Below are 25,285 nucleotides of genomic sequence, written 5' to 3' on the forward strand. Positions count from 1 at the left end.
TTCAGCCAATCAGCATTCAGGGCTCAAACCACCCAGTTTATAATACATTTTTTACATTGAGGAGCAACTCTCCAATTGTATGGTACAAGAATTTAGTTAAATAGTTGCCGGATTCATAACTGCGGCTCTTTATTGACTGCTGTTCATTTTCCTTGTGCTTTTTTTGTTTTCCTCTTGTGATTTCTCTTCAACAAAAGGCTTAGCCATGATTCCCTTCTCTGTTGTTGTTCTCCTGCTGTTTGCCACCCCTCCACCCACGCCCTCTGTGGCACTGCCCTTTGAGCAGAAGGGCTTCTTGGACTTTGGGAAGAGCATCGATGTAGAGGGGCTGATGATGATGATGAACGATGAAGAGGAGGGCTCAGCAGTTGAGGAATACTACAAACCAGAATACTACAAACCAGAACAGCCTACTTGCCCATTCGGCTGTCAGTGTAACCAGAAGGTTGTGCAGTGCTCTGACTTGGGTGAGTTAAAAGATACAAAGTCACAATATTATATTCTCTTCAAATGATTCTTCACACTAAACATACAATTGTCAACGTGTAGACAGCAGTCACACTGCACAACTGCACGTTACTTTTTAGTGCTACGTGGAGTCTGGGGTATCTGGTGTCTTCCTAATTATATGGTGACATCTCACACACAAACAACAACAAAGTGCAACATATGCATGCAAACCATAGCCAGAGAATTACTCAGCATTTATCAAATTACAGTATGATGATCAATTCTAACTTGTGGAATTATCCAGACATAACCTTAAGAGTAAGAACATACTGTGTGTGTCCAAGAGGTATATTGTCATGACTCATAGATTTAATACTTTTTAAAAAGCAACAATAACAATTGTTTATATTACAACTGAATTGTAATCATTGTGAACTGACAGAATGTGGAAAAGTGTGTAAAGTCAAGCAGGTAAGTTAATCTCTTGTGGTTTGATCTGCAGGTTTACACTATGTGCCATATGACGTCCCCCCGGAGACCAGGCTCTTGGACCTTTAAAGCAACCAGATCACAGAGATAAGAGAGGATGACTTCAAGGGTCTCAGCAACCTCTATGTGAGCACCAACAGTCATAACACAAATGGTGGAAGAGAGTTCTGGCATTTCAATAGAAGGATACATCACTTGTCTGTCTTTGCTTTTTTCATAGTAGCGCCCCCTTTCAGTGTCCATACTGAAAATATAAATACTTTTAATGCTGTGTCTTCAAATAATATATTGTTTACTATATATAGTACATAACTTATTATATAATGGTAATGGGTTGATTCGTATCTGTGTTTGAATATATCATGGTTTAGTATTACAATGAAAACAATGCTTGTATATATTTATTTTGGGTCAGGGTGGCTGGTCTCCTCATGACCTATCCCTCTTTTCTCAGGCTCTGGTGTTGGTGAATAACAAGATCTCCAGGGTGCACCTGCGGGCCTTCATGCCCCTCAGAAGGATGCAAAAGCTCTACTTCTCCCACAACCAGTTGACAGCCGTGCCCAAGAACCTGCCCTCCTCTCTGGTGGAGCTCCGTATCCATGACAACCATATCCTGAAGGTGGCGGCTGGAGATTTCTCTGGCCTGGGCAGCATGAAATGCATTGGTGAGATGACAAGCTATAGTTGGACCTTAGGCCATATTTATTATGTGTTAGCACCAGATATGGGAACAGCAAAACACATCTAACATCTAAAGGTCTTTGAAGTCTACATCTAGCCGCTTGAGTACTGGAGCGGGTATTGGCATTGACTTAAACTCATATTTTCTCTTAAAGAGATGGGAGGAATCCTATTCAGAACAGTGGTTTGGAGCCGGGAGCCTTTGATGGTCTCAAACTTACCTTCCTTCGCATTTCTGAGGCAAAACTCACAGGCATCCCTAAAGGTAGAAAGCATGGCATAACCTTTACAATAATTATATTTGGAGTGTTCTGCTTAGTGTTCTGTTTGTTATCATTGCAACTTCCCACACATTTCCACTGAAAAAATCATTTGAATCTATCGGTCACTTGTTCTCCTTCACCATACAGATCTCCCCGAGGGTCTACATGAGTTGCATTTGGATCAGAATCAAATTCAAGCCATTGAACTAGAAGACCTAAGGCAATATGAGGGTTTGCACAGGTACGTCTGGACAAGTAGCTTTACAAGAGGGTGTTCAATGTCTGAGAGTTTCTAAAAGTCCATCGCATTTATGCATTTATGAGGAGTTTATGAATGCTGTAGATCTATATATTTTTTTCATTGCTCAGAAAACTTGGGGGAATAAAATCACCCGCTGGCCGAATTTGGCATGAGGGCCGCCTATTGGGGAACCCTGCAATAGAGGGTGAGGGTATCATGATAGAGCAGTGGTTCTTAACCTGGGTTCCATCGAACCCCAGGGGTTCGGTGAGTCAGTCTCAGGGGTTCGGTGGAGGTCAAGACACACATCGGACTGATGTGAGGCTGAAGTTAAGTTATCCCAAATTCCTATTTCAAATGACACCATCAGTGACAGAATAGAGGACATGAGCAAAGACATCTTGGCTCAAGTAGTTGCAGATCTGATTTCAAGCCCGGCAAAATTCAGCCTTCAACTCAATGAGACCACAGACGTTTCCAATCTAAGCCAGTTTGCTGTATTCGTGCGCTATGTGAAAGACGACGTGATAAAGGAAGATTTTTTATTTTGTAAGCCTCTTACAACAACAACCAAGGCAGCCAATGTGAAGAAACTTGTGGATGACTTCTTCAAAGACAACAATCTTTCGTGGGATATGGTTTCTGCAATTTGTTCGGACGGAGCTCCAGTCATGCTGGGAAGAAAGTCTGGTTTTGGTGCGCTAGTGAAAGCCGATGCACCACACATCATTGTTAGGCATTGTATTCTGCACAGGCATGCGTTGGCAACAAAAACCTTGCCTCCAAAACTGGCAGAAGTATTAAAAATTGTAGTGGAATGCGTGAACTATGTGCGAACTAGTGCTCTGAGGCACCGCATCTTCAGTGCGCTGTGTAAAGAAATGGGCTCTGAATTCGAGGCACTTCTGTACCATTCTAACGTTTGGTGGTTATCCCGGGGACAGGTGCTGAATCGTGATTTTGCCGTGCGTGTGGAATTAGCCCTGTTTTTGCAAGAGCACCAACATTGTCATGCAGATTGCTTCAAAAATTCTGAGTTCATTCTCATTTTAGCATACATGGCTGATATCTTCGCAGCTCTCAATCATCTCAATCAAAAGATGCAGGGCGGTGGAGTCAACATCATCGAAGCAGAGGAAAACCTGAAGGCTTTAAAAAAAAAAGCTACCGTTATGGAAACAACGAACAGAGAACGATAACTTCGCAAACTTTCCCCTGCTGGACGACTGTGTAAGTAAGATCGAAGATGTATCTGGAATCGGAGACATTTCTGTACCTTCGGAACTGAAGCAAGCAATTGCCACGCACTTAGATGAGCTTGCAAAGTCTCTCGACGGATACTTCCCTACAAGAGAGTCATATCCAGCATGGGTGAGACAGCCGTTCACATTTAGTATTGAGACAACAGATGTCAATGATGAATACCTCAATGAAATCATTGAAATTCAGCAGAGCCAGGTTCAACAGCAACTCTTCAGAACAACAACGCTTTCAACGTTTTGGTGTCAACAAATGGTAGCGTACCCTGTTATTGCTAAGAAAGCTCTGGAGATTTTCATACCGTTTGTTACAACATATCTTTGCGAGCAATCCTTTTCGAGGATGCTGGACATAAAAACGAAGAAAAGGAACAGACTTTGTTGTGAAAATGACATGAGAGTGGCATTTGCCAAGGTGAAGGCCGCGCATTTCTGAACTGGTCTCTGAAAGGCAACAGCAGAAGTCACACTGATTTGCAGCAAATATTCATTATTATGTTTTTGTTTTTGTGTGAAAATCATGTTTTGATGATTTTGTTCTTTGAACACAGTGATGTTGATGCACGGTTCATTTTGTGCACCAGTAAACTATGTTTTGAATTTGAAAAAATCATATTTTATTTTTCCAATTAAGAAGGGTTTGGTGAATGCGCATATGAAACTGGTGGGGTTCAGTACCTCCAACAAGGTTAAGAACCACTGTGATAGAGGGTATCATGATATCATGAAGTAAGCATCCGAAATCAAATCAAAACAAATGTATTTAAACAGCCCTTCGTACATCAGCTGATATCTCAAAGTGTTGTACAGAGATTTAATTTGATTTGATTTGAGCATCTGAAAGATTTTTTTATATATAATTTTCGTTCTTGGACATAAAATACAGTAATCACCAGGAAATTAGCTGAAAGGGATTTTAATTTAGGGATTCTGATTCCAAGTATTCCCACGAAAAAATGGAGAGGCATATGTGATCATATCCCAATGTAATCATCAACGTTTGAAATTATTCTGTTTTTGTCAAATACTATATCTGTTTAGGATTGTTGCGGTCAATTTGCAGTGTACAAATTATTAATAACTATGTTTCGGTGGCCCAACCATTCGGTCAAGGAAAAATCGGCCCATGACTGAATGTAATTAGGGACCCCTTCTCTAGTTGGTCTGCCCTTCATTGTCTCATCAATCACTCAATTTAAATGTGTGTGTGTGTGTGTGTGTGTGTGTGTGTGGGTGTGGGTGTGGGTGTTAGGTTGGGTCTAGGCTACAATCACATTCACCACATTGAGCATGGCAGCCTGTATTACCTAAAAACCTGAGAGAGCTGCATCTTGAGAACAACCGGATCCCCAATGTCCCTGGAGGCCTTGCTGGAATGAAGTATCTGCAGGTAAAGTGTGGAGGGGGTTGTGAAGCAGCATCAATCACATCAACATTAGTGATTTCACTTATGTTAATAACAATTAATATATGTAATGTTTTTTAAACATCAGCATTGGTGATTTCACTTAATATGTTATGTTATGTTGATAACAGTTGATATATGTAATGTTTTTTAAACAGGTGGTCTACCTTCACTCCAACAACATCAGCCAGGTTGACATGAATGACTTCTGCCCTGAGGGTTTTGGTGTGAAGAACGGGATCAGTCTCTTTGATAAGCCAATCAACTACTGGGAGGTGGAGTCGGCCACCTTCCGCTGTGTCAGCAACAGGATGGGCGCACAGTTTGGCTACCACAAAAAGTAGTGCATGAGAGGCACCAGCTGGGGAGGAATACATGCAACTCAGATGTAAAATAAATTACTTTGTTACACAGTTCAAAAACAATGAATTGATAGTCTAACGTAGCGTAAAAGATAGATAACTAAAACATAACTGAAGTCTGTTTTGCATGCATGGGGTGGACGATATTGTATATTGGGAAAAAATGCTTCATCCTCATCACTTCAATCAATCAATCCAATGTATTTCGATAAGACTTTGTTTTTTGTCAAATGTTAGGCGGGTCGTTCCACGAAATGAGTCCCTTTTGCGTCCCTTTGATATTTTAAGTAAAACATTTAGCACCAATAATGCATTTTAAAAGTCAGTTAAATTAAGTGCCCTTTAATATAGAGCACATTCATACTTGCATATTCAGCATTTTGACATTTTACCATGTGCACTCTGGGACTTCAAGGAAGAGTTTAACCCACTAACCCCTACATTTTCCCAGGTTTTCACCATCATAGCCCTAGTTATTTTTGTTGCTTGACAAAGTCATTTCTGAAGATTATTATTTATATTATGTGATTAATTTTAAGGATAAAAAACCTGTCCCTCATTTTAAGGTCAACCATGATTATTAATAAATAATGTTCTTTGTTTGGTTTTGTTTGATCTCAACTGACCTTTGATCTGACAACTGATCTCATGTTTTGGATATAAAAGAACAATACAAACTGTCAGTTGAAAGCTTTAATCAACTTCAGAAGAATTGATCACTCATAAACTTTGTTAAAAAAATGTTGTTGTATGATGTGTTTGGAAATGATTTAGAATACATTTTGCAGAGCTTTTTATGAAATCTTGTGATTTCTTCAACAAATTAATGTCATTAGATGTTTTTCTAGGTATTTCAATATTTTACTATTTTATCCCACCTATTAGAATATTCTCAATATTCTTGCAGACTGGCTAACTTTTTAATAGGCCTGACAATTATACAAATACGGGCCAAACATTAATCACTGACATAATTTACAAACAACTTTCCCTTCAACAAAAAAAAACACGCCCTGCCACCAAATCTGCTAAGATGTAATGGTCAAAACTATTGACACAATAATGGACTACATGCAGCAGGTGAGCTATAATATATTTTACCATAGCCTCATATACTAAGAAAATATTGTGTTCTACAACAGTCAGTGGTGAAATTCATTGCCCAACTTGCATTTTATTTAACGTGCGAAAACATCTTTCTGCCACAGGTAAGGAATTGTTTATGTGTGTATTATTGTGTGTGTATTATGTTTTGAAAGTAGGTTATTAATAAATCACTCTTATAGTTTATTTCTTGACCAACTACCAACTTTACAAAATAGTGGGCCTATGTAGCCTACAGTATCGTTTCATGACAGATGAGATGTAGGTCTATAATGTACAGTGCTTTCAGAAAGTATTCATGCCCCTTGACCTTTTCCTAAATGTCTTGTGGTACAAAATTGGAATACAATTAATTAAATTGTAATTTTTTGTCAACGATATACACAAAATACGTTGTAATGTCAAAGTGGAAGAAAAATTCTAACATTTGTAAAAAAGTAATGAATAAAAAACACTAATATATATTGATAAGTATTTAACCCCCTGAGTCAATACATGTTAGAGTCACCTTTTAGATTAAACATTCTTTAAGCTCTGTCAAGTTTGGTTGTTGGTCATTGTTAGACAGACATTTTAAAGTCTTGCCATATATTTTCAAGCCAATTTTCAGTCAGAACTGTAACTAATCCACTTAGAAACATTCAATGTCATATTGGTAAGCAACTCCAGTGTATATTTGGTCTTGTGTTTTAAGTTATTGTCATGCTGAAAGGTGAATTTGTCTTCCAGTGTCTGTTGGAAAGCAGACTGAACCAGGTTTTCCACTAGGATTTTTCCTGTGCTTAACTCTATTGTGTTTCCTTTTATCAAAAAAAAATTCATAGTCCTTGCCGATGACAAGCATACCCATAACAAGATGCAGCCACCACAATGCTTGAACAAGTGAAGAGTGGTACTCAGTTATGTGTTGTGTTGAATTTTCTCCAAACATATGCTTTGTATTCATGACTTTGACACCGTTTTTGCAGTTTTGCTTTTGTGCCTTATTGCAAACCGGATGCATGTTTTGGAATATTTTTATTCTCTACAGGCTTCCTTCTCTTCACTCTGTCAATTAAGTTAGTATTGTGGAGTAATTACAATGTTGTTGATCCATCCTAAGTTTTCTCCTATCACAGCCATTAAACTATGTAACTGTTTTAAAGTCAACATTGGCCTCATGGTGAAATCCTTGACCGGTTTCCTTCCCCTCTGGCAAATGAAGGACACCAGTAACTTTGTTGTGAATGGGTGTATTGATTCACCATCCAAAGTGTAATTAATAAATTTACCCTGCTCAAAAGGATATTCAATGTATGCTTTTACCTACCAATATGTGCACTTCTTTGTGACAAAATGGAAAATGTCCCTGCTCTGTGTGGTTGAATCTGTGTTTGAAATGTGGTAGTCATTCAGAAATCATGTTTAACACTATTATTGCACACAGAGTCCATGCAACTTATTATGTGACTTGCTAAGCACATTTTTACTCCTGAACTTATTTAGGCATGTCAGAACAATGGGGCTGAATACTTATTGACTCAAGACATTTCAGCTTTATTTGACCCCCTTTTTCGATCTTGTCTCATCTCTGCAACTCCCCAACGGGCTCGGGAGACAAAGGTCAAGTCATTCGTCCTCCGAAACATGACCCGCCAAACCGCGCTTCTTAACACCCGCCCGTTTAACCCGGAAGCCAGCCGCACCAATGTGTCGGAAGAAATGCTGTTCACCTGACAAACCGAGGTCACCCGGCAGGCGCCCGGCCCGTCACAAGGAGTCGCTAGAGCGTGATGAGCCAAGTAAAGCCCCCCCGGCCAAACCCTCCCCTAACCCGGACGATGCTTGGCCAATGGGACTCCCGATCACGGCTGGTTGTTACACAGCCCGGGAGTGAACCAGGGTCTGTAGTGACGCCTTAGACCGCTGCGCCACTCTGGAGTCCCCAGCTTTTCATTAATTTGTAAGATTTTCAAAAAACATCATTCCACTTTGACATTATGGGGTATTGTGTGTAGGCCAGTGACAAAACATCTCAATTTCATTTTAAGCTTGTAACATCAACAAAATGTGGAAAAAGTCGAGGGGTGTGAATAAATACATTCTGAAGGCACTGTATGGTGTGTCCTTAAAAAAAAAGTTAAGCTCTGCAAGTCTATAACTAGACTACAGTAAACCTACTGATTGAATGTTGGAAAATTGCAAGAACAATTGAGTGAAATCCTTTACCAACCTGCACCTGTTTCTACATTGTCAAATCTGCTGCTAAACCGAATAGGTAAACTGTCATAGGGTGGAGTTTTGAATGCATTGCTTATGGTATGTTCTGTACATATTGATGACATTTTGTCAGCTACCAAGTTTGGAGACTTGATCGAATTCTCTTACCCTATTGGATACTCACATTTGGGTGTATATGATGAAGATGGTCACATAATCCATTTTGCAGTGACAGGTGAGGCATGAATGTGAAAACAGGTTAATACAAGATTGGTGTGTTACAGAGTTCTTATATTGATATTTAGAGTTAATGATACCCATAAAGTCTTGAGTCAACAAATTTACAACTATTTTATGACCCTCAAGTGCATCTTTATTCCAAAACTGCTTTGATCCTAGATGAGGGGTGGCTGATGAGTACCATCTGCCATGGCCTGCAAGCAGGATTTCCTGTGTGTGGTGACCTTCTTCTTGGGAGGTCACCAGCCCTCATCACAGGAAAAGATAAGTCAGAGGCTTGATGCTCTGATGAACATTTATTATTCCCATACCGTCTATTCTCACTCAACTGTGAACACTTTGCCTTTGTACGATATGTAGAAGCTATGTGCAACTAGGTAAGTTGAAACATACATATAGAGTAGAACTGGAGTCTCCATCAGTTAAATAAAGGATAAATAAAAATAACAAATAAAAATCTCCAGTCCTGGAGATTGAATCGTGTGTGTAACTGCTTGGCTGGAACTGCCAGGACCAAAGTTAGAGATGCATATCAAGGACTTTCTGGGCACAAAGTATTCATAAAATAAATATATTTGAGAAGCTAATTTTAATTTTATGTTGTTGTTTTTTTAGATTCCCAGAAGAACCAAGGATAAGGAGTGTGAAGACGGGACAGATGTTTTCCAAGACATTGTGGTAAATATAATATATTTAATAAACTGTGATCTATTTTACTAAATGTGCTAAATGTTTCCAGTGTATCGGCGCAATATGAAATAATTTGGCCTTTGAGTTGTGGATGATTTTGTTATGACATGTGTGGTATTTGGATGAGGTGTCCTACAGGGCAACTGTAGTGTGTGTTAAGAAGTAAAGCTTCCAGTGTGGATTCACTCCTTAATCAGTAGCCTGCGTCTATATTATTTTAAATTAACCACAGGTAAAGTATAGTGCATATTAGGCTACATTGGTGGTAGCTGTGGGATGGCCTTTGTAAGGAATTGTTGCCATTTGGGGCTTGGTGTGAATGGAAAGAGGCTCTGCCTCCGCCCCTAGGCCTAAGGCTTTTGTGGCGCAGGGAGTACAGCTCCCGTCTCTGCACCGCAGAATCCATGGATCCAGCCCAAATACAGCTCACGCTCTCTCTACATCAGCCTGTTACTTTCTTTTTCAAATAGGTTCTTGTTTGGACGGACAAGTTGTCATTGTAAACATTAATTGTTTCTTAATTTACTTACCTGTACCTGTATAAACAAAGATTAAAATCCACATCATATATACTGTTAATACTGTGTAGGCTATATTGAATTAAATGTATAGGATAGGTGCGATCAGGACGATGTCCTGATGTTATAGGCTACCCATCTTGAAGCCTAATTTGTAAATGCCTCTGTTATGAGCTGCATATCACCTATCATAACCCAAAAACATACTCCTGTTTATGTTTTTCTTGTCATAAACAAATGATCCATTTCATGTTTAGATTAAAGATTAGTTCAAGAGAGAGAGGAAGGAAGAATGCACTTAACAAGCAAAGACTGTCTAGTTTACAAGTATTATAACAGGGCCTGAATTAATAACCTGGATGTGAATCATACTGTGTACCGGATATTCTTTCATTTTAGTTGAGAAAGGACAATGGGCATGCTAATTGTAGCCTCTGGAAAGAGTGTGACATTATCCATCATAATTGTGTTTTCTGATCTTGAAGGAGCTTAGCATTCCACCAAGAACGTTAAGTAAGTAGGTACGGTCTTTCAAGTTGATTTATTTTGAATCAAGGTAGCTAACGCTATTAACTTAAGGTAACGTAGCTAAGGTAAACATTGTTAGCACTAGTTATCTACATTGCTAAAGTTAGCCAACTAGCTAGCATACGAAAACCAGTGGCTTTAAAAAAAAAGTGGCTAAGTGGCTTTAAAAAAACGAATCTTAGCTAGTTACCGATGGTGTCGTTTAATTTATTGTGACCACGTTTTTGTTGTTTTGTGTAACTAAATAACGTTTAGCAAGCTAGCTAACGTTCGTCAATTTAAATTGAAACGAGTTGACGTAACGACGTTAGTTTGTTAGCTAGCTACATACGAGCTCCTAATTAGCTAACTAGCTACGTTTCCACAATAACAAGCTGCTTGTAGCTTGGTGGTTATCCAGTTATCTGGGTGGTTTATCTAGCTAACGTTAGCTAGTCATTTAGGATTAGCGAAATTGAACAATGTCATGTAGCTAACTTAACTAGCTAGTAGCTACTGTACTGACTGTAACGTTAGATGTTTGTTGTTAACAACAATGACCTACCTAGCTTCCTGACTGTTGTGATTAACTTTAGCTACTAATGTCAAATATGAGAGATATATATATATATACACTGGCTATGCTATTGTATATAGCTAGCCTGGACCTCTGCCTGTCTGAGTGGGCTAACTATATACTGTAGCTACGTCGTTGTTGGCTTGGTACATTGAGCTAGCCTAGAAAGCCAGTCATCATTGCCTATTTTCCATGTTGATGTTTAGTAAACTTCGTGAGAGAGTTACGTCACTGATATCATGACTGACAGACATGTTGTGTATATTTGTTTCCCTTGCTCAAATAAGTGTGTCATTCTTATTTTAAAGGGATACACCGTGCAAGATGATTTGGCCTAGAAGCTAGCTGTTATCATTACATTAGTAACTTTCAGTTTGGTTGGCTTGCTAGCTATAGGCATGGTAGACACTAACATTAACGTTACTAGTTAAGCTACACAATAGAGAGAGCGTAGCTACCTATCTAGATGCTGAAACATGAGTTTAGATAATCAACCTAATTTCATGTTAAAATGAATTCCTTTGTTTGCGTTTATGCTCTTTCAGTTCCGTTTTTTTACTGTTTTGCCAGGTGTGAAGTGTTTTGTCCCTCTTTTTTTTTATTATAGGAAAGCAGTTTAAGTATTCAGACAACACAGAAGTTGTTGGGATTTCTGCATCCCCGTTGTCATCTTCCACCCCTAACAAAGTGATGACCTCACAGCAGCATCCCCTCCCCAATGCAAACGTCAACCCTCCCCTCCTTGTCCCCCAGAACTCTTCAGCTCACCACGGTAGGCCTCACATTCACGCAAACCAGCTGGACTCTACTCAGAGTAGTGCTGCGGGGCACCTTGCCCCCCACAGAGGTCTGATGGGTGGTGTGGGGTCCTCATCAGTGGGGACCTCCAGCGGAGTGGCAGTGAACAGGGGCGCCTCGGCCTCCTGCACTAACTCTGCCATTTCCAGGAGGCCCTCGTCGGGACGCTTCGAACCCTGGCCCGAGGAGGCCGTAGACAACGCTTACGGCTTGTACTCACTGCACCGCATGTTTGACATAGTGGGAGCCCAGCTTACACACCGTGACGTGCGAGTGCTCTCCTTCCTGTTCGTGGACGTCATCGACGAGTATGAGCGCGGAGGCATCAGGAGCGGCCGGGACTTCTTGCTAGCTCTGGAGCGCCAGGGGCGCTGTGATGAGACCAACTTCAGACATGTCCTGCAGCTGCTCCGTATCATCACACGGCACGACCTGCTGCCCTACGTCACACTCAGGAAGAGACAGACCGGTGAGTGGTGGTTTCCTTCTCAACCTTTGCCTTTTTCAGGCCCACTAAAATTCTATTGAAAATGAAAAAGCAAACTAAATCTATTGGCGTCAAGGCAGAAAACGTAGGTTGCCAATCCCCAAAATGTTATGCCAAACATTTTTTACCACTTTTCGCCAACTTCTTGAAAACACACTTTTAGTGTTTTCTTAGTTAATAATTGACCATTTGCATTAAATGTAAACATTAAGTCACTAACCAAAAGCGTTGTTGTGCTTTGCTTTTCAGTGTGCCCAGACCCAGTGGATAAGTACCTGGAAGAGACGTCAGTGCGTTATGTTTCCCCCAGAGGAGGAGAGAGCAGGGAGGCTACACCCCACAGGAGGACAGGTGAATGTGACTTTGCATGTATACATCTACATACAGTGTGTGGGGGGGGGGGAGTAATAAAGTTGGTGGAAATAGTGAAATGAATACATCTCTAAATATCTTAGCATTTTTTTCCCTACTCCACTAACAGGCCCCCAACCAGTAATATGCTGTTCTCCATCGGGGCCCCAGGTGGGCCCCCCCCGCACCAAGCCAGGCCCCCATTACCGAACCGCAAAAGGAAGAGGGCCCACACCACAGGAGACTGCAGGGAGAAGCAAACCTGTGGTAAGGGAATTCAAAAGAAACTGTTTTGTTTAGTAACTTTATGCCTTCAGAGGTTGCATGTGTGTATTTACTTTTTGACAGTTCTTTCATGACAAGGAATTACAAAAGAGTTGGCTATCTGCGACCAAACTATACAGTTGCTGAATTAAGTCATTCCTTGACTGTATTGTTTCCATGGCATTAGACAACACACTTCCTCTCTATAACCATTCCACTTGCTCTTCCCTATTCACCCCACACCCCTGCAGACATCCGCCTACGAGTGCGCGCCGAGTACTGCCAGCACGAATCAGCGCTTCAGGGAAATGTCTTCTCCAACAAGCAGGAGGCTCTGGAGAGGCAGTTTGAGAGGTTCAACCAGGCAAACACTATTCTCAAGTCCCGGGACCTGGGCTCCATCATCTGTGACATCAAGTTCTCGGAGCTCACATACCTAGATGCTTTCTGGCGGGATTATATCAACGGCTCCCTGCTGGAGGCCCTGAAGGGCGTCTTCATCACAGACTCACTCAAACAGGCAGTGGGCCATGAGGCCATCAAACTGCTGGTCAATGTGGATGAGGAGGACTATCAGGCCGGCCGCCGCAAGCTGCTCCGGAACCTGGTCACTGGAGGTGGGGCCGGGGCTGCTGCCACACCCGAAGGGAGCAGAGGGACTCCATCCTCTTAGAAGCGCATGTCTGCTTCTTTTAGCAGGGGGGCACCCATGTCCCAAATAAGATAACTTAACGGCGAGGACAGAAGCAAGGAAAGTATAAAGTACGTTCTGATTCAGGAAGAAGTATGAGGAAGAATGCTGGGTGCCCTGCCCTTTCATCTATGAAGGGAATGTGAAATTAAAGTGAGCAAGAGTAAGTTGAGTTAGATGTATGGAACACAGACATAAGATAAGTGTTTTGAATGTTGAAGGTTTAGTTTTTTCTGCTGGAAGGACAATGCTAATATTTTATATTGTAACTTGTGAATTGACTATAAAATCTGATTTAACATTTTCTTTTGGTATCACACAGCTCTTTGCCATAAAGTGTTCTTGAAATGGCCCCTAGTAGACTATTACTACACATGGCTATAAACAAGTCCCTATTGGGACATTTAGCATTTTGTTTACTGCCAGACAGGGACAAAATCATTGTAAGCCAGGGACATGCCATCATTATAATTATTTGGTAGTAAATCATTGAAAAATATTTTTGGTATGTTGTCAAATGAACAATTCTTGTGTGGGTCATTCTTGATGATTTGGTTCAAAAGGATTGAAAATATTAAGTGCACTGAGTGGTTTCAGATGTGCTTGAAAATTGCAATACAAAATTCAACAACAGAATGCAGTAATAAGTATTAAAAAAACGGCAAGTCATTTTGAAATAATTTTGACCCCAAATACTGTATCTAACCTCATCTCAAATACAAATGTCCTTTTTGAATATGTGTATTCACCCATGACTCAGACTTCTATTTCTTGATTTGCTTGTCAATATTAGAATTTAATCAGAAAGACGCATTCATTAAAGCTGGACTCTTTAGTGGTGAAACTGCCACGTCTGTTTGCGATATTACAACAACAAAGACGGTACGGTACTTCAAACAACACCGTTTTTTTCCCTCTGACATCATCTCACATCATTGCAAGCACGATAGAACAGCAGAGTGGGTACCACAATGCACCGCTGCTCTGTTTCCAAAACAAAAACACCTGGCGTTTTTAAAACAACTTTAACAATTGTTTTATTATAGTTTTATTATATTTGAGTTACAACCAACATACAAAGTTCCCCCCTTGTTTTTGCATTTTAATTGTAATTTCATGTAAAGAGAAAAGGCTCTACACACTGCATTTAGTACTTTCAACCATTTATTTGGGGAAGTACACTGGGAGCACCATTTTGTTTGATTGAGTTCATCAATATCATACATTTTACTACAACGGTATAATTCGATATATTGTGTTTCATTGAAATGTACAAGACCAGAGTAGTTGGTGATTATTTTGGACCACATTTTCAAGACATCTTTGTCCACAGTTCATTATCCTACAATCAATCTGACACAATGTAGCATGGTGTAGTGCTATCCAAGTTAGGAGCCTTGCTTTAGGAAACAAGACAACTTTAAACATGTTTTACCGCCTTGGACCAATCAGTAAGTTTAGTCAAAATCGGCCCAGTGCTGTCTGAGATATCGTGTGTGATGAACGTACAGGCAGAGTCAGATCCACAGATGATTAACATTGATCAGACTGCCATCTGATAAAATATTTAATACAGTTGGCTATACCTTTCACATATGAGGGTGTTTTCTAGGCAACATTTTTTATAGGTTGTGAGGTTGGCTTTCATAGATGCAGCAAGGTCAAGAGCAGTGATGTGTTGGAAAGTGGTTCACTTCATACTTGTTTGCATTGTAAGAATGTCCTCAGTCTCATATACAGATGTGGTCAAATATATTGGCACCCTTGCTTGATTCACTATTTATTCTAAAATAAGTTGAAATTAAAAAATATTTTGGATTTTACAAGTTTATTTGTTTGATTTACAACAGCACATGGGCATGAGGAACAAAAACATATTTTTTCCGATTTTTTTTCCCTTCAAAGTAAAAAATGGCCTTGACTTATTAATATAGTCTAATTAATTTGGTTGGAGGCATGATTCTCATTTACTGCATAATTTTACTTACTCACCTGTTGTAAGTTGCAGGTGCTTATGGGGTAAAAATTGCCATTCAATCAGTTTTGAAAAGAACAAACTGAAGATTCTACTCCATTGCGCTCTATTGTGAAATGCAAGAGTGCGAATATATTTGACTGCATCTGTAGGTTACAGCAGTTGTCTGCCTCTAACAGTGTATAATGTGTACATCAGTTACTTTAAACGGATGTTCAATATCTATACGTTTCCACATGAAAAGGTAATATAGTTCATCAGAGTGCAGTATCTGTTATATTTGTATTCCCCTAATATGTTTTAATTTGTGTTGGTAAATTAATGTTATAGCCGACAAGATTAGCATTTTAGCGCTGCTACTTAGTCTTAGATTTTTCCTGGATCAATGAACTTTTATGGAAGATTAAAGGATTTTGCCAACTGCTTTCAAAATTCACTCTTGCTTTTAACTCTTGTTAAAATGATCAGTGACATTTCCCTTTACCTTTCCATGTATTAAATAAAAGAGCTGGTCATATTTGGTACTAAAATCTAATCTTGGTACATAAAAGGTTCTGCCAGGTTCTGTTTTGAGTAAGAAGACCAGAAATTAAATTCACATTGTTTTGCAATATGTCATGTGCCATCTTTTATTTAAGTTTTACTGCTACTTTTGACATTTTCTTGCTTTTAGATGAGAAAAATACATTTAAAAGGAATTCTTACCCAATTATCTATAGATAGATTTTTTTAGAGTCCCCTCAGCCAACTGACGTTAATTGAGGAGTTTGCCATACCACACATTAAAGCAAGTATTACGATGCAATACAGCTGTTCATGTTTCCCTAATGGAATATAACACAAAGTTGCAAATTGGTATCTATTATATAGGTTCTATGTTAATTGTTTTTAAGCCTTAATAGATTGCATGTCTAGTTATGATCCCCAGAAACATGAGACAACTTCTGTAACCTTCTGTAGATAATTCAATAGGCTATATTCTTTGCAACTTTTTAAACTGCATTTTTCTTGTGTAGTGCAAGCAAATGGAACTGGTCATAAATTGGAGAGATATTGTCAATACATACCATACAGCAGATGGGAAGGAGCACTTTATTTTTTCTCTGTTCTAAATATTCCCCTCTACCACACAAATATAGTCAAATCCCCAATCAGAAATCTTGGACATAAAAGCAAGAAATGCATCACATTGTTTGCCCATATTTGCTGTATGTTGTTATTTTGTAATTATTTTATTTGTGCTGACCAAAAAAGAGATTGTGGTTTTACGTGAATATTTACATTGATGTGTGGCTGGTACATTTGTCTGCACAAATAAAAAAATAAGTTGTTTAAAAGTCAATAAAAATGTTGTGTAAACAATGTGACATTTTGAGCAGATTGCATTGATTTGACATTTGCTTAACTACTGTTTTTATTTTATTCCAAGAAATAGAATGATTGAGGATGACTGAAACCATCTCTAGTCTAATGAAAACATTTGTTATTTTGACAATGTTTCATGCCCATTTGTGTTGTAGTAGAATATAGTAGTTGCGTAGTTGTATATACTGTAGTATGTAAAACTGAAATTCTTCAGTTCTGCAGTTTTTCCTTTTTCTTTCGGCAAAGAGCCCTACCTAGAACCCTGCAAGTCATTAGAGTTAGTAGCAGGACAGAGACAACAACAGTCAGGAGAAGTACCAGTACATCCCCATTATGGTAAGCATACCAGGGCATCTTGTAGGACTCGGTGCCCAAGTGTGCTGCACCCTTGTACCTCATAGCCAATTCTAGCCAGAAGATGGCGTTGTCCATTGGTTTGAGAGGTGTATTGCGGTGGAGCTTTGACATCCTGCGCATATTCTCTCTGTAGGGCTTACTCTTGTCCAGGGCCTAGGTTCCACCTCTAGGTCTGTCACCTCGAGAATCTTAGCCACACCCCTGGCCTTTAGACGAAGCATGTTGTCAAACTGGTCAAAGATGAGAGGAAGGCCTAACATGGGAACCCCATGGTAGATGGCTTTATAGATCCCATTGGTGCCCCCGTGTGTCACAAAGGCTCTTGTTTTTGGATGGCCAGTTCACCAGCAGTGTGTTGTTGCCTAGAGTAGAGGGCTTCTCTCCTGTATGTCTCCACACCACCTTCTGAGGCAGGCGGGCGAAGGCAGCTGCAATTATCTCTGATATCTCCGGGAGGAGGCTACCCAGCAGACTCCCCAAAGACATGACCACGACCCCATGTTCCCCGAGCTCTGCACAAATGCCTCTAACTCCGCAGGCAAAGGCTTAGAGGGCTTACACTGGAAGACCCCATGTAGACCACACTGGGCATGGTAGGGCTTGGAAACTCGAACACAACGTCCACTCTCAACCATAGGTCAGCCCCCTGAATGAGAGAATAGATATTGGTGTTTGGATCGATGAATTCGTTAATCAGACCCTGGTATAGAGGTCTTGTTATGCCATAATCAATATAAAGAGAGATCCCATAATGCAAGAAGTTTTTCAGTTTGTTGACAAAACTAATTTTATTTGTGACCAGTGACCCAATAGTTGGTATGTAAGAAAGGGGCGAAGGTGCAATCGCAAAGTGTCCCTCTGCATTGGTGATCCAACGAACATTGAGCACAATAGGAAGACCCAAGTAACTCCCCAATACAACTCCAGGATCTGTCAATATTAAATCAAAATTGGCTGCGTTCAGCTTCTCCATTTCAGCACTGCAGCGATGGGCCGCCTCCAGCAAATTAATGTTTTCTTTCTTTAGCTTGATGAAGGACAAAATGGAGCGCTCTCGTGTCCATATCTCTAGGCTCCTCTTCAGGAAGGATGCCATATACTGCGGGTCTTCCAGACTGCTGGCCCTGGGCACGGGCAATGTGATGGAGGAGTAGTGGCGGGCGTGTTCAGGGATGTACCAGCTGGTGGATGAGCGGACCACTGTTAAAGTGTGACCCGCAGGTCCAGCTCTCGCAGGAGGATGTCCATGTTGAGCCAATGGCTGCCGTCCACAGGGTACACCAGAATATTGCCAGCCTGGCTCTGAGCTGGGAACACCCACAGGAGACAGGTCAGAAGGAGGAGAGCAGGACATGGAGGGAAGCAGGGTGGGGCTGCCACAGTGACTATCATGGTTTGTCTGTAGAGGAAAAAGAACGTAACAAATACGGTTGCTTTCGGTATTTTAAAGTGTTTTCATTGACCACTGCTTTCCACCCCGTCTCACCACACACACAGGCATTAATTCATGTGACTATAGTCTAAAACATAGTTACCTTCCAAAATAAAGGAAACACCAACATAAAGTGTCTTAAGGGCGTTGGGCCACCACAAGCCAGAACAACTTCAGTGCACCTTGGCATAGATTCTACAAGTGTCTGGAACTCTATGGTAGGGATGCGACACCATTCTTCCACGAGAAATTCCATCATTTGGTGTTTTGTTGATGGTGGTGGAAAACAATGTCTCTTGCGCCACTCTAGAATCTCCCATAAGTGTTAAATTGTGGGTGAGATCTGGTGACCGAGACCGGTACGGCGTATGATTTAAATCATTTTCATGCTCATCAAACCATTCAGTGACCACTCGTGCCCTGTGGATGAGGGCATTGTCATCCTATGGCGGCTTAACCATGGTAGCCAAAATAATGGCCTGCTCAGCAGTTTTATACATGACCCTAAGCATGATGGGATGTTAATTGCTTAATTGACTCAGGAACCACACCTGTGTGGAAGCACCTGCTTTCTTACTTTGTATCCCTCATTTACTCAAGTGTTTCCTTTATTTTGTCAATTACCTGTATCTAACCAAGTATAACATAGTTTGTGTGTGTATTGGTTGCATATTTTCAGACTGCCAATGATAAAGAGTTGAGTTACTGCAACTCCAAGACTTGCCGTCAGAAGAGGATATGAAGCTGGCTAGGCAGATATGTGGGTAGGTGAGGACATTATTGATAATAATTCATGCTTAGATTAAAAAAAAGATGAGAGTAGCATTCAAATAGTAGTAGTTGTAGTCATGTTGTACACTTGAACCAAAGTTGGGTCCCTCCCTTTACCCGACACCAACCTTTGTGAGAGCCACAATGGACATGGTCAAACAAGTTTTGACTAGATAATGGACTTTTGTGTGATGATATGCACTGTGCATAGATATGATCTCATTCAGTGTAATCAGAGGGAGGCAAGAGCAATGTGTTCGACAAATGTGAAGATTCTAGAGGAAATTACATTTCTGAAACTGGGAGTTCACTGAAAGCAAAATGTGCTATTGAAACAATTCTCGGTTCAAGTAAATTCATGCTACTGATTAAGCTTGAGGATCTTATGTACAGGTCCTTTCTGTTACTCATTTACAGAAAATCATAACATTTTGATAACACTTGTTGATATCACTTTAAACTTTTCCTGAATCCAAAAGTGTGTGTGTGTTAGTAGTTTGTTGCAGTATTTTGACAACATTTTACAAAAATAGAATGTAGCTTACACATGGGTCATTCTATGAAAAGTTTTCTTTTTGGGATAGTGTAATTCTGTCACACAAAAACCAAAAACGTTATTTCACCTTCTAATATTCTGTCAGAAAGACTTATATACAGACTTATATACAGTACCAGTCAAAAGTTTGGACACACCTACTCATTCAAGGGTTTTTCTTTATTTTTACTATTTTCTACGTTGTAGAATAATAGTGATGACATCAACTATGAAATAACACATATGGAATCATGTAGTAACATGAACATAACTTGTTTTTTTACGCTGGCTGCTCGTAAGGTTTTTTGACTTGGACATTCATTTTTCCCCAACACATTGCTAAGGGAAGGATCGACATTTACAGAATGATTACCTGGAAGAAAATGAGGGAGGGTAATTTTTTCCCAATTTTGGTCAAGGGGGGGGTTTAGTATATATATTTTTTAATCTAGTCCAGGGGAGAGCCATGTCATTTGTAATTGATTACATTTGTATATTTCTGTGTTTTATAATTCATTTCTTATTAGGCTATATATCGATGTATGCCTGATGCCGCCGCTCATCTATGATTCTCGGCTGGGCGTGTGTAACAGTATAATTTTAGACCGTCCCCTCGCCCATACCCGGGCTCCTCTGCACACATCAACAACTGTCACCCACGAAGCATCGTTACCCATCGCTCCACAAAAGCCGCGGCCCTTGCAGAGCAAGGGGAACTACTACTTCAAGGTCTCAGAGCAAGTGACGTCACCGATTGAAACGCTATTTAGCGAGCACCGCTAACTAAGCTAGCCGTTTCACATCCGTTACACTCACCCCCCTTTTGACCTCCTCCTTTTTCCGCAGCAACCAGTGATCCGGGTCAACAGCATCAATGTAACAGTATAACTTTAGACCGTTCCCTCGCCCATACCCGGGCATGAACCAGGGACCCTCTGCACACATCAACAACAGTCACCCACGAAGCATCATTACCCATCGCTCCACAAAAGCCACGGCCCTTCAAGGTCTCAGAACAAGTGATGTCACCGATTGAAACGCTATTTAGCACGCACCGCTAACTAAGCTAGCCGTTTCACATCCGTTACACGTGCAATATCAAGTGTCCGCCTATATGCTATTTAGTGTGGTCTCAATAAAATAATCCATTGCTACGAAGTGCATGCTCAGAGAAGCACAGAGCAAAGTTATATTTCTAAGATAGCTGCTGGGTTGGTGTAAATACAACCTTCACACATGCTGCCAAACATACCCTCGTAAAACTGACTATCCTATCGATCCTTGACTTTGGTGATGTCATTTACATCAAAATAGCCTCCAACACTCTACTCAGCAAATTGGATGCAGTCTCTCTCATTGGCTGGTCCTCGCAACATGTTTGTCACCAAACCCACTGGCTCCAGGTCATCTATAAGTCTTTGCTAGGTAAAGCGCCGCCTTATCTCAGCTCACTGGTCACCATAGCAATGCCCACCCGTAGCACGCACTCCAGCAGGTATATTTCACTGGTTATCCCCAAAGCCAACACCTCCTTTGGCCGCCTTTCCTTCCAGTTCTTTGCTGCCAATGACTGGAACGAATTGCAAAAATCACTGAAGTTGGAGACTTCTATCTCCCTCACTAACTTTAAGCGTCAGCTGTCAGAGCAGCTTACTGATCGCTGCAGCTGTACAGATTATACAGATTTTTCCTATAGTGTTATTGACTGTACAATTGTTTATCCCATGTGTAACTCTGTGTTGTTTTTGTCACACTGCTTTGCTTTATCTTGGACAGGGCGCAGTTGTAAATGAAAACTTGTTCTCAACTGGTCTACCTGGTTAAAAAAAAGGTGAAATAAAAATAAAGTAAAGAACTAGGCTGCATTACACACTGTAATGGATATTCCAACCCTGAGCCCCAGCCTGCTCTTTTCTGTGCTGCCTAAACAATGGCTGTGCTGTGTATGCCTACCTTATCAGTTCAGGAGCAGAGTCAAAAGCTTCTTCTGATTTTTGTTGATGTTGATTAGGTCAGACTAGCCTATAGCCTATGTTCTGTTCAGTTTGAGAAGGAGAGAGCGAAGATGAGGAGGACAGGAGGTCAACTTTGATAGCTTGTTACTTGCCCATGATGTATTTATCAGAGTTATTGACCTCACAATAAGCCAAATTTGAGTAACTTACATTGTGGTGCTGAAATTTGAAGCAGTAGGTTTAATTCCTTTCAGCCGTCTTCATTTTAATTAGACTTATCTAACAACAAGAGGGCTTTGTGTTGGAGACGATTTCTTCCTATTTTAGACATATTAGGGTTTTCGTCTTCCTCCTCTGACGAGGAGTAAGAGATGTCGGACCAATGTGCAGCGTGGTAAGTGTCCATTTTAATATATAAAACTGAACACTACAAAAATACAAAATAACACCGTGAATGAACAAACGAAAATCGAAACAGTCCCGTATGGTACAGACACAGAAACAATCACCCACAACTCAAAAGTGAAACCAGGCTACCTAAGTATGGTTCTCAATCAGGAACAACAATTGACAGCTGCCTCTGATTGAGAACCATACCAGGCCAAACACAGAAATCCCAAAACATAGAAAAAGGAACATAGACAACGCAACCAACTCACACCCTGACCATACTAAAACAAAGACATAACAAAATAACTAAGGTCAGAACGTGACAAGACATAAGAGGTAGTGGTACCTGTTTGACAGATGAAATTAGGCTATAGGCTGCTATATCCATAGATTTGTTGTCAATTCCTCCACCCACCATGCACTCTTTAAACTCTGTGTCAGTGAAGGGCTGTTAAATTAAAACTAAGACTCGAATTGAGGGGGTTTGAGAGGGTATTCCATATGCAGACCTTTTATTAAAGAACATGGCAAAAAAGCATAGGCCTACCCCCTTAGTTTAACATTTAAGAAAATAAAACTGATCTGATAATATAAAGTGATCTATAACAGCGCTTTAGTCCGCAATGCTATATGCTAGAATCAAGCTATAAAATACCCGGGAAAGACGTGACTCCAATGCATATATGGGAATATCATTGTGTCATTTCTTTGACTTTCAGAGGATGAGTTAGAACCTTCTATAGCCAAGGAGACAAAACAATTAACTTTGCTTGGGAAGGCATCTAATTATGTCACTCTCAATTGATTAAGCTATTCACTTTCTGTAAAATAGAACATTTTCAAACCCAGACAGTTTTTAGGGAAACACCTGAGATCTTCTCTCATTGGTTAAACCATGGAAGTAGAATAGCCAGCAGTAAAGATGTTCTGCTTCGGTAGACCTACTCTGTCTGGGGTGGAAAAGTAGCCCTAATTTTGGAAATTACCATGTTCAGATTCCTAATGGCGTCTCAGATTGAATTATTTGCAAACAGGGACAGTTTCATTGCAAACAAGACACCGATTTGGCATTGAAAAAATATGATAAATTGAACAAATAGGCCTAACTCTCTGTCCATTCATAGCCTGTAATTCCGGTAATTTTGTGTGGTATTAAAACATATTCTGCTAATATGTAGAATTACTTAGAATTGCATGGGATTTTTATAAAAGGCTATTTTTTCTCGAACCTGCAAATACGATGATAGATGAATGCAATACTTTTACTATAAAGGAGGTATTTCCACTCCAACTCCTGTTCACAGTAGTCTGCGAACCCACAACCTTGTGGCCCGCTGCCCTGTGCGCTATCAAAATTCCTGCGTTGCCATGTAACGCTTACAGGACAAATAAAAGTTTCTAAAACTGCATAAATAAGGCTCTGGTCTGTCCAAGAAATGAGGGTAAAGGGAACTCATGTTCTCTGCTATCCACTTTGTTTGAATTATTATTTTGGGTATATTGGAGGTTACTTTTTCAAGTGTTCATGGAGGGTTTGGTAAAATATATTTTGCTGAAGGGAGGGCCATCCATTTTATTTCAGAGGTCCGATTTTGCGAGTTCGAATGTCATCACGGACAGCTTTAGTATTTTAGCAAATTACCAACTACTTACTACTTTTTAGATACTTTGCAAATACTTAGCATATTAGCTGACCCTCCCCTAACCGTAAACATTTTAGCTAACCCTTCCCCTAAACTTAACATAACTCCAAAACTTAACCGTAACCCCCTAGCTTTGCTAACGTTAGCCACCTAGCTATTATACATCATATACCACGAATTGTAATTCGTAACATACAATACGAAATGGGTGACGGACATCCACAAATAAATACATACCATTCGAAACATAACAATATCATATTAAATGGAATGTCTCAGATTTAAGTACAGAATAATACGAAATGCTGAGATCCAAGTTGGTTCACTCCCTAACCTTTAACAAGCTAAACAGCTGCTATTGGCGAACATGTGTTTAGAGTAGGGTACAATTATCGTTTAATAATTATCATAATTTCCTAAATACATTATTATCAGGAGACTTTATATTCAAGTAGATATGGTTTCCCCAATAGCATTTTATTATTTATACATGAAGTGGGCAAAGTTGTTGATCATTTTACGAGCAGAACGGCACCGTTGGGAGAAGAAGCTCCATTTCAAAAATTTCTAAGCGGTCAAAACCATTCGTTTTTTGAGAAAGGGGTGTCACCAAAACTGTGTTGTATACATTAGGTGTGCAGTAGTGTTATTCATGTCTTTCAAATGTGCATTATGATGCATTGCAAGAAACAACAACAAAAAACATCAACAAAAAGTACAATTATGATAATAAATGTGACCATTTGCATGACAGTTAACGTTAATCGTTACCCTAAATTCCATAATGTCTCAGCCCTAGTTTGTGGTTACCTTTCTAGCTAATAGGCTGTTATTGTTTTTTTTTAATTGAACCTTTATTTAACTAGACAAGTTAGAGTTAACACTTCTTCAGATTGGGAGGTCAAAATAATGGAGAAAAAAAATCTACCAAATCTATTAATTTTCAAAATGTTAATTACTTGTCCTTTCCATTATCATTCAACGGATGATAAGACATAACCTTTTGGGAAAAAACATCCCACTGAGCAAAAACAGGTTCAATCAACGTTGTTTCCACGTCACAATTTACCTTGAGTCTGAAGATATGATGAGTACCCTGTAAGTGGCCCCAAAGAACCCCTTTGGGTATGAGAGCACTTCGTAAAAATTGTTTGAATATTTCCAAGGCGATGGAAAATAAACGCCAGACTGTGGCTGTTTCTTCACTTCTCCGTGGGTGAATACATTTCTTTCTGCTTATCTATGGTTTTCAGAGACTACTACAACAAACATATACGCTGCAA

At 40.1% G+C, this 25,285-nt stretch overlaps 1 protein-coding gene and 2 pseudogenes across 1 annotated transcript; 2 read left to right on the plus strand and 1 right to left on the minus strand.

Annotated features, from left to right (window-relative positions):
- Positions 1–205: 205 nt before the first annotated feature.
- Positions 206–5,135, plus strand: LOC115132816 (biglycan-like; annotated as a pseudogene).
- Positions 5,136–10,290: 5,155 nt separating this feature from the next.
- LOC115132217 (death effector domain-containing protein-like) lies at positions 10,291–16,921 on the plus strand. The gene is given in 6 exon segments (XM_029664604.2): positions 10,291–10,425; positions 11,596–12,255; positions 12,523–12,624; positions 12,755–12,817; positions 12,820–12,891; positions 13,140–16,921. Coding segments are annotated over 5 exon segments (1,236 nt in total). The 5' UTR covers positions 10,291–10,425; positions 11,596–11,678; the 3' UTR covers positions 13,562–16,921.
- On the minus strand, positions 15,900–25,285 carry LOC115132216 (UDP-glucuronosyltransferase 2A2-like; annotated as a pseudogene).

The sequence above is a fragment of the Oncorhynchus nerka genome, linkage group LG7, assembly GCF_034236695.1.
Source record: "Oncorhynchus nerka isolate Pitt River linkage group LG7, Oner_Uvic_2.0, whole genome shotgun sequence".
NCBI lineage: Eukaryota > Metazoa > Chordata > Actinopteri > Salmoniformes > Salmonidae > Oncorhynchus > Oncorhynchus nerka.